Source organism: Tasmannia lanceolata, unplaced genomic scaffold (genome assembly GCF_043159265.1).
Source record: "Tasmannia lanceolata isolate RefF3 unplaced genomic scaffold, GAP_Taslan_0.1 ptg000002l, whole genome shotgun sequence".
In the NCBI taxonomy this organism is placed as follows: domain Eukaryota; kingdom Viridiplantae; phylum Streptophyta; class Magnoliopsida; order Canellales; family Winteraceae; genus Tasmannia; species Tasmannia lanceolata.
Window position 1 is genome coordinate 34318051 of NW_027518679.1, and position 11193 is coordinate 34329243.

General features: G+C 38.4%; 1 protein-coding gene across 1 annotated transcript; it reads left to right on the forward strand.

Moving 5' to 3' along the window:
* The first annotated feature begins 295 nt into the window (after positions 1-295).
* On the forward strand, positions 296-841 carry LOC143891012 (protein FAR1-RELATED SEQUENCE 5-like). Its single transcript, XM_077395674.1, has one exon. The coding sequence runs from the start codon at positions 296-298 to the stop codon at positions 839-841; it is 546 nt and encodes a 181-aa protein (XP_077251789.1).
* Positions 842-11193: the final 10352 nt, after the last annotated feature.

Genomic DNA, 11193 nt, shown 5'->3' on the forward strand with positions numbered 1-11193 from the left:
TTGAGCCGTGGTGGACGTGCATGCATGGTAAAGCTCCGGGTGCATTAATAACTGATATGGACTTGGCTATGAAAAATGCAATTAAAAGAGATTTTTCAGATACACGCCATAGGTTTTGTTAGTGGCACATATGGAAGCATCTAGTTGAGAAAGTTGTAGAAATGCGGGATACCGATAGTGATTTTTACCGTAATTATAATCGGTGTTTTCATTCGAAAAAATAGAGGAGTGTGAGGGCAAATGAAAATATTTGGTGGTCAAATATGAAATTGGTGGGAATGAATGGTTGTCTAGGATGTGGGAGCTACGAGAACATTGGATGCAGGCATATTGGAGAACCACTTTCACTGCAGGCATGAAATCAAGTCAGCACAGCGAAAGCATGAATTCCTACTTTGATGGATATGTGAACAACAACACTGGCTTACATGAGTTCTTGAATGCCTATGAAAGGGCACTGGTTCAACGCGGTAAAACTGAAGCCGAAGATGATTTCAAGTCAAAATATTCAATTCCTAAGATGCAAACGAATAGCCCATTGGAAGAAGAGGCCTGTAAATTCTATACGAGTATTATGTTTAACAAATTTCAGGATGAGTTGAAGGGTAGTACCAACTGTTGGCATGATCAGTTGAGCAATGAAGGGGCAGTGGAAGAGTATTCTGAAGGTCTCAGAAATGATCAGAAGAGTAGATGGTGCAAGGTACAACATGACGATTTTGACGGAGTGACCACGACATGTGAGTGCGCTATGTTTGAGATGGAAGGGATATTATGTCAACATATCCTTCGTATTTTTTACCTTAAACAATTGAGAAAGGTCCCTGAGCGTTATATGTAAAGGAGATGGTCTATTGAGGCAAGATATCGAGGGGGGTATATTACCTACAAGCACACAAGAGAGTAATGGCATGAATCCGTTTAAGAGGTGGTGTCTAATCTCAACATGGCAACGACTTATAGATGGACCAGGTAAGAGGGAGGATGTAATCAATAGGATGGAAGATTTTTGTAGTGCCCTTTGGGCTGAAGAAGAAGAAAGGAAGAAAGATGAGTTGGTGCAAAGTGAGTTACCAATCATTGGTAGCCAAGTCCAGTCTAACATCTGTGTCAGTCAAATGCCTAAAATTACAATTCGAGACCCCCTAGTTTCGAAGACAGAGAGCCGACTGAAGAATGCTACACTTTTGAAATCTAACATAGAGACCTCTGCAACCCAACCAGAGAAGAGGACGTGCAAATCCTGTGGGGAACAAGGACATTATGCGTCGACTTGTAAAAAGAACTCTAAGGTCTGTACATGGTGCTTTTTTAAGTTATAAGTTTCTAAAACTAGAAAAATTATATGGTGCAAGGCCTTACAACAATCAGGCCCTTGTACAGTGGAAGTACCAACCTTGATATTTGATCCAACAATAGCTTCTGTGTTTGGTGAGCTGCTGTTGGATCAAATATGTGAGCTGCTGTTGGATCAAATATATGTGTTCGATCCAATTATATGTGAGCTGCTATTGGATCAAATATGTGAGTTGCCTTTCACCATATAAAAACTCCTTAAACTATTCCTTAATAATAATATGTTCTTGTGTTTGGTAATAGAAACATAAAAGAAAGAAGATGGAGAGGAGGGGGAGGAAGAGGAAGATGAGCAGGTGGAGGAGTAGACACCGAGTAGGTTAGTCTATGTTTCTTTTTCTTCGAGTTCTGAAGTGTTTTTTTCCCCTCACATTATTCTTGATAACTTTGCATAAAAGCTAGAACACTATTTGATGACATTATTCTTCATGTCTTTTCAGGGCTGGAGTTAAGAAATATTCAGGTCTTTTCAGTGATGTTGGGCTACCAGAAGTGTTCATATTCAACTTTCACCTAATATTCTTGTTAAACTTGCAGCCCAGACGTGTGTGAAGCTACTTCACCATTTGTAAATTTTATTTTATAGTTGTAATGCATTTTTGTGAGAAAAGACTTTCATCTCTACTCCAAACAGGTGTATAGAACAGGTTTGCTATAAGGTTTGCTAACTGGATCTATGTGTGAAGCTACTTTTATATGTAAACTTGATTTTATAGTTGTAATGGATTTTTATGAGAAAAGGCTTTCATCTCTACTCCAAACAGGTGTATTGAAACAGGTTTGCTAACTTGATCTATGTAGAAAATGATAACATTGAATGGTTCTGTTCATTTTAGAAAATGATAGTAGTTATTCATTATGTGTGTCTAAGTTATTCTAGACTTCAATAATTGGCTGCTTGAGGATGCTACAACAACGAAAATTCAAATTCAAAGGATTATCAAAGCAAAGGGGTGCATATATCATCTCCCTTAATTCACTTATCAAATATAATTCACTTATCAAATACAGGCAGTCGTCCTTTTATGTACACAATCTTTGCTTTTGTATATGTAAGAGTGGATGATCCAATTTTCATCCATGGCTTCTTTATCAAATGCTTTATCCTTTCTTTTAAATTTTTTTTTCAGATCAGCAAGGTCCTATTTGTTTTGGATTAATTTTGAGTGCAATAATTGGTTCTGGATTCACAATCGCTAATCAAAATTCAAAACAAAGAGGATCTAAGTACTAATTCTAGTAAGATGGTCTAACATAATTGATAAGCCCGGTTCGATTTACAAAGGAGTTTGTTGAATCACGTTTTGCTAAGTATGCTCCTACCTAGTAACTATCTATATAGCCAACAAGTTTAATTTTACCAATAGGGTTATAATGTTTTCATGGCCCATCATTCCTTTGCTACATTGGAGAATCCTTTTACATGCACTGAAGTGTGTAGTATTAGGTGTTGAGAAATCCGCTAGACTAAATCCAATCAGATAATAATTTCTTCTGAGATGGATCCATATAAGATAATAATTACTTCATGCCTGTATAGAAATCTCAGGTATAAGATCACCACCTGATCTTTTAAAAGGAAATCAAATGAAAACATGGGAATGATTCTTTTAATTTAACTATATAAACGTTATTGCTTTTGGGTCTATTGACCCAAGAAAATGCGGCATTCACCAGCTGGGACAAGTACAATCCGGAGAAGTGCCTATTTTCTATGACTTAAAATTTCTAATACCACCTCGACATCTTTTTCTCAGAGAGAGAGAGAGAGAGGACTTTTTTAAATAGAAAAATAATTTTCCAACTAATAAGATCATGATGTAGTTAGTACTTGACACATTTGTAAGCTTATTAAGGGCCCAACAATGGAAATGAATGCGATCTTCGAACAGTACAACCAAATCCATACACATTGAAACCACATTTATCTATCAGTGATCCCCTACATTGAAAAATAAAAATCCTATAATTCCTAAAACTTTAAACATTGTGTTTTCATTTTGAAGCCACACTTCTCCATCAGTGGTGCCCTACATTGAAAAACAAAAACCCTACAATTCCTAAAACTTTGAACACTGTGTTTTCATTCTTGAACCTCGTAGTTTCAACTTTAAGCACTGCGTTCTCAATTTTGAGGCTCGTAATTTCTTTTTCGATTGCTTTAATCCGTTCTTCTGTCGCTTTATCCTTGCTAATAACTTCGTGTTCATTATGAAACAATGACTCCTCCTTGATTGCCTCAGGCCCGTCTACCTCACAGTCAGCCCAAAGGAAATACCTGCATGTGTAGCCCTACATGTTCTTTAAGAGTTAGGTAATCACTTAGCAACAAATTAGGTAATCACTCAGCAATAAGTTAGGTAATCATAAATAAAGTTACTCACATAGTGTGCAGCACACATGTAGAATGAGCAACCTCTATTATTATTTATGTTAGTTTTGGTAATCAAACGAGCTGGTGGTTGCTTACAATGACAGGTCTTGACGGTTGCGCTTGTACGAAGTGTGTTCGCACTGTTGCTGCTTGAAGAAGCCATTTCTGTAGTTTCCCTAACATGCAAATCAAGAAAGGCAGCATTCGTAAGTAAACAGAACAAAACTCTCAAACGACATCATATCTTCAAAATAGTTGTTAAATATGCATGATAAAAGATAACAAAGTGGACCAGAGAGTAGCACATTGCTCATCAACACAATTTGATTTACAACATCATAAAAAAAAAATTAACAAATGCAGAATTGACATCAATCGAAACCCTCAAATAAAGCCTCAAACAAAATTTGACCCTACCTGAGCTATAGAGTATCTCACAAAAGAATTTTCTAACAACAGATTTTACTCTTCACAGGTAACAAAACAAAAGAAAGAGGAAGAAAAACCATTGAAAATACTTTATCTTCACAGGTAACTAAACCAACTGAATGGAATCATCTCCAATTTTTTGTCTGTCGATCCACTCATTGCTTCATCACTTACCCTCGATTGCATACCTTCTCTGTAAACTAAAGGCATAAGATTACTTTTTTAAATACCATTAAAAAAAAGTGACTAACTAAAAAAAATTCATTGTCTGTAGATCTTATTCATCAGTTCCTAGATCTCAATTGAGTCACCTTTGGAAAGATGGCCAAAGTTAATCAAGTAAAAGCCTATTCTTTCAACAGTTTCAACTCGAACCTGAACCACATTCACATGATGTGGTTCAGAGCTCAGATTTACATATTCCAGAACCTGTGGAGGAATCAAATCAACGGATCTGTTCTCTTCATTTTTTTTATTCATTCTTCATTTGTATTATCCCTTCCATCTCCTAAATCTATCCATAAAATCAGTAACCCTAAGCAATCAGTGAAGAAAAAGCGAAAGAAAACATAGATTTTTTTATTTTATTATGGAAAAAAAATCCTAAATCCATCCCTTCAATCCATTCAACGTCAGGTTTTCAATAACCTAAAACAAACACAGATCTACTTCCTCCAGATGTGTTTAATCCATAAGAAACAAAAAAAGAAACCCTAGATGGCATTTTACCCAAAAAAAGGAAAAAAAACATACATGTGAGTTCAAGAAGGTGGCGCCCGTCGGAGATCGTCATGAGAGTCGGAGAGAGAGTTTCGGAGAGAAAAATGTTCGGACAACCTAAATCCAGCCCTAAAATCACAAACCCAAAGCAATCAGTGGAAGAAAAAAAATAGGAAATCCATCCCTTCAATCCATTGAAAATTTGGTTTTCAAAAACCTCAAAACAACACAGATCTACTTCCGAACAAAGAAACAAAAAACGAAACCCTAGAATATCATTAAACCCAAAAAAATGGAAAACACATATATGTGAGTTCAAGAAGGTGGAGCCAGTCGGAGATGGACACTTGAGTCAGAGAGAGAGAGAGAGAGAGAGAGAGAGAGAGAGAGAGAGAGTGTGTAAGCCCAATGGTTCCCACCTTGGCAATTCCCATCTTATTTTGATGATTCCAATACACAAGTGATTTAAGATCACCAATGTGTTTGTTTGTCTAAGTTGTAGATCATGTTTGTTTAAAAACAAGATTGCTTGGATTGAGGCCAAGAAGCACTCATTTGACCACATTCGGAAGGCCAAAGTCATCGGAGATCCAAGACAAATGAAGACTTGAAGAATCGCATTGAAGATCGAAGTCTATTTAGATTGTATAAGATCTAATCCTAATTTAGATTTTAAGAGGCAAAAATAAAGCAATCTAATACACCCTAAATGTTTAAGTGATTGTCCTTGTGGTGTTCCAACACTTTGGTACCCTCATAACAATCCCAACTTGGTGTAAAGTTGGAAGCCAAGAAACAAGAATTGAAAATATGCTTGACATAGGCTTCTCGGAACTCTGAGATAATTCTCGGAGCTCCGAGCTCGGAACTCCGAGACATTCCCCGGAGCTCCGAGAAATGGTCGAGTAACATTTTCTCAATTTTTGTTTGTATTCCCGGAACTCCGAAATTTTTTTTCGGAACTCCGAAATTTTTTTTCGGAACTCCGAGAAAATCTCTTGGAACTCCGAGACCACTATAACGGTAAGAATTATAGCCGTTGGGAATTTTCGCAGGAATTACCACTATGCCCTTGAACGGTCATATTTGGGTTTTTCTATAAATATGGGCATTCCAAACTTCCCAATAATTAATCCTAACACTCTAAAACTTCATTTGAACATCCAAAGAGTGATTAAAGCTTGTTTATGCCTCTCATCCTCTAAGATTAGGATTTGGATCATTAGGCTCAAATTTGTACATCTTCTACAATTTGTAAACCCTTGTGAGGGATTGTTTTTAGTTCTTTCTTTCTTTATCAAGATTGTATTCGGGCGAGTGTTCGGAGAAGCGGAGCCCACTCTCCGTGGTGAAGATTGCCACCAAGGTTAAAGGCATTCGGAATTGTAATCGGCATTGATCTTCGCCAAAGTTAAGAAGATCGAATAGTGAAGCCATCAACGGGTTTGGTTGGTGGAGTGGAGTAGGCCTCGCGTTGGAGGACCGAACCACTTTAAATCTCGGGTGCATTCTCTCTTAATCTCTTGCTTTACATTTGCATTGCACCTTTAGATTTAATTTGTGTGCTTGAATTTCATCTTGATCTCTTAATCTTCAAAATTGGGTTTGAGTTTTTAAAAAGGTTAAAACTTGTTAGCAACTTAATTTTTTACCTCCTCATTAGTTGCCAATTCGGGACCACCCTTGGAATTTCAGAGAGCTTCGGCGAGAATGGTTTTCTCAGAGAGAGAGAGAGCTTCTGTCGAGATAGGTATTTGGGTTTCTCATTTTTTTTCATCGCTTGAGCTGTTATGAGGCCCATTTGAGAGCCAATAGAATGGCACTTACAAACTCTAGCGTACCAAACTTACAACGCTTAAGCATCTAATCTTTTCTCTCTCTCTCTCTCTCTCTCTCTCTCTCTCTCTCTATATATATATATATATATATATATATATATATATATATATATATCTGTGTGTGTATGGGAATTGCTAGGGTCCATCACAGAAGGCTTTTTGTGGCTGGTCTGAAGTGCGACAAACCAGTCACGAAAAGCCTTTTGTGATGGGCCTTAGCAAATCCCTATATATATATATATATATATATATAGAGAGAGAGAGAGAGAGAACGGTTCCTACACATATGTGTAGATAAGTTATCTACACACTAGCTTAAAATACAGTGGGGGCCACATTATTTGGGTGATCCAAACCATTCATTTTTAAGGCCCTCACATAGATAGGGTGTCCACAAAAAATAATATCCATAGGATCATCCTAACCATTCGAACTGTGGAGGCAAAAAATGGACTAATTTGTGAAGGTTTAAAGACATCCATTTTACCTCCACAAATCGTAGGGTTGGGATGATCCTATGGATCTGATTTTTTTGTAGACACCCTATCTATGTGAGGGCCTTTAAAATGGATGGCTTGGATCACCCAAACAATGTGGGCCCCCACTGTATTTTAAGCTAGTGTGTAGAGAACTCTCTACACATATGTGTAGGAACCGTTTTCTCATATATATATATATATATATATATATATATATATATATAGAGAGAGAGAGAGAGAGAGATTATATAGTGAATGCGTATGTAGATCGGTATTAGTGGTATAACAAAAGTACCGCCCTTGATATTTGACTTAATAGCAACACAATCAAATATCAATGATAGTACAGCCAAGACCGATCTACATGCGCATTCACCATATAAAATCTCTCTCTCTCTCTCTCTCTCTCTCTCTCTCTCTCTCTCTCTATATATATATATATATATATATATATATATATATATATATATTGAAAGAGGAATTCTAGACTGAAGGGAACCCGTGCAAAAAAGATGTGAAAGGGCTCTCCTATTGGCTGCACATCACCATCATGCATTAATAACGGCTGAAAAGTCAAACATGATGGTGATGTGCAGCCAATGGGGGAGCCCTTTCACCTCTTTTTTGCAAGGGCTCCCTTCAATTTAGACTTCCTCATATTGAAATAGAGAGGGAGGAGTGGTTGGACGAATTTTCTCCATCTCCTCTTTCTCTCATATTTCCCAAAAGGGTTGTTCTCGATGTTAAAGAAAGAAAATCAGTTCTTCCTCTTCCTCTGTTAAACTTGAAGAAAAGTTTTTCAAAGAGATCCTTCGTAGTCCATGCAATTAAAGAGGATCCATCACTTCGACTTCTGAGGGGTTGGCGTTTGAGGAGTAAGCGAGGAGTAGATCAAACATATTTCACTAACATTTGCCCCCCCCTCCCCTCCCTTGCTTGACCAAAGAAATTGGAGCATCCATTTGGAAAAGTCATAGTCTGCAGTCAAAGCTCTCTCAGGCTCTGTTTGGATGCAACTTAGCTCCAAGGTAATGCGAACTACAGGAAGGAGATAGGAAATGAAATCCTCGGGACTTACCTAAGGTTTCCCCTATTTGTTTGTGGGTAAAATTAGAATATGGGTAGTAAAAAACTTAAAAAGAAGTAAAAATGATTTAAAAGCGTAGATTAAATTTAAAAAACAGCTTCCTCGTATACCTTCCCCCTTTGTTATAGTCCATTACGATTTTGCTATAGTGTAATCTTCTTCGTGTGGCTGGTAGAGGGGGCGTGAGGGTATGGATGGATGGAGGTGGCGGGCGGAGAGGGGCTGGCCAGAAGGGTGGCAAAAGGGGGGAGAGACGGAGAGGGAGGGGGGGGGGGTGAGATTCTGGAACATTACTTGCAAAATAACTTACTTTATGGGTTATTTCTGAAGCGCACGACGGAGATGCCACCTTACTGACAGTCACCCGATAGCGCCGACGAACTACTTGGTGCAAATGACAACCAAACATGGTAAAGGGCTTGTAAAGTGCATTATTCTCTACTTTTAATTGCCAGGGAATTCCCTGAGGATGCCCGGAATGTGGTATCCAAACAAAGCCTTAGAGCAAGCCCACGAACTCCAAGGATTTCATGCTATGCCTCACACACACAAGCAAGTCATCATATAGCCCTCCAACAAGCTACTAAGGTTCCAACCCACAGCCTGCTGGGCTTAAGGGGAGTTAGCATGTCAAGGGACTGACTCTCTAAAGGATTAGGCAACCCAGTAGATAGGAGCATAGTTTCAAATTTCTGTTTTGGAATGCATTTCGGTCCTCACCAAAACCGAAATATCGGCCGAAATTTCAAAATTTCTGTCAAAATCCGACGAAATCAACGGGTATTTTAACCCGTACAAAATTTCGACCAGAATTACTGAAATTTCAGTAATTTCGGCTGAAATTTCAGGATAATATTAAAGAATTGTAAAAAAAAAAACATGATTTTTGGGTGAAACCCTTAAATTTAGGACAATTTTGGGATAAGCGAAATTTTGACCGAAATTTCGGCCAAAATAAAGTAACGTTTCAGGTATTGCTGATTTCAGTTGCTGACCGAAATTTAAAACCATGGATAGGAGTGCCCATCAAAAGTGCTCTTGACTTACTTTTGAAGACGCAATGAAATGAACCCAGAGCTAGCTGGTTCTCCCCAAAATGCGTTGAGGCGCCAATTGACTGGACATCAAGGGGGAAAGCACTGTTTCGGTGCGGGCCGCAAGAGCAGTACCAATCAAGGCAAACTCTGAATACTAGAAATTGATGGTTCCCCTTGATCAGCATGAATTGAAGGAATATCAAGCGTCGAATAGCTTATCAATAGATATTTCTACCCATATCTTTCGATTACGAAAAAGAATTAGACACTACATGAGTGCATTTCATGAAATTAGGTATGCTTGCCTAAGACTCGATCTCGGTACCAGTCCATAACGATCAAAGTCGAATAGCGAGCCAGTTCTCATCCGATCACTACAGGGATGAGCCCAACCCGGGTATGAACCGTAAAAGAAAATACCTATTGAACCAATCACAGGAATACCAGTTACAATACCTATCAGCCAAATAGGAAGGCCACTTTCTAATCTTAATACCAACTGCATCCCCGTGACACTTGTCTGCCTCATATTTGTATACCTCTTTCTATTCTCTTCGTGTGCTTCTTACTTTGATTACTTGCATCTCCTCCTCCTGTTATTCCCATAATCAGATCTCAGGTGGGGCTACAAATTATTCCGACTAAGATTACCATCTACCTTAGACCGGGGGCAGTGAAAACTGACACGTGTCCTGGACTTCTCCATTCCACATCAGGCAACCGGCGGCCATATATGGGCCCTAGACTTTTATAGAAGTGCCTCTCAATAATGGCCATTCAATTATTGCCCCTTAAGTTTAGTGACCAAAACACCCACGAGAACTCTCATGAACCAAAGGCATTGCACTATCCGTTGTCCAAACGACGGAGTGCAAGGTTATCTTCACGGGAAATGATATTTCCACCCCTTTTTCAGGAAAAATCAAACAAACAAATTGAATGAAAATACTGTGAAAAGGGGGTGAGGTATAATTTCGGTGTCATATTTGCAGCAAATCCCTTAAAAAGGGAAATGTTATCAGCACTACCGTATTTTGATGATGGCACTCCTCACTTTATTAAATGTGCGGAATGACCCTCACCATAGGATGATCCAAACCGTCTATGTGATGGAACACAACATAAATAGTTTGTGTCTCAAAAATCATTTCCATAGGATGATCCTAGCCCTCCGATCTTTAAGGTTTCCATAATATCCAGTTCTTCTACAGATCGGAGGGTTATGATTAACATATGTAAATGATTTTCGGGGCACAATCTATTTATGATGTGGCACATCCAATGGACGGTTTGGATCATCCTATGGTGCGGGCCATACCCCACTTTTAATAAAGTGAGGAGTGCCATCATCAATATACAGTAGTGCTGATAACATTTCCCTAAATAAACATGCTCAATTGTAACCAGATGGGGTGAAAATACTAAGGGAGTAGAAATATCATTTCCCTAAAATTTTCTTGATGGAGCCTCAAAATATCTACCTAGGTGCTATTCGTCTCACGAGTGGCGTAATCCCTTGTCTACCCAGAAAAATCAAGGAGTTGGATATGTTATTTCAACGGGTAGAAAATTTCACAAACGAAAGAAGATTTTATAAGCTCTTTATTTCCACATAATCCTCAAAATGCCCTTGGCCACGTTTGGATAGCTCATGCTTTTGTATTTGGATTTGGATTTGAGTTTTGGATACAAAATACGTCAATAATCTTGATGCTCATGGACGAGAGGGAGAGAGGGAAGGACGTCTCGCTGCTGTTGTAGCAAGGTCTAGGAGTAGCGAGGGTGAAGGTAATTGCCCCAAATATTGATTTCCAAATAATGTCTTGCAGAACAGATTTGAAAATTGCATTTTTTTTTTACCGTTGTAGCTGAT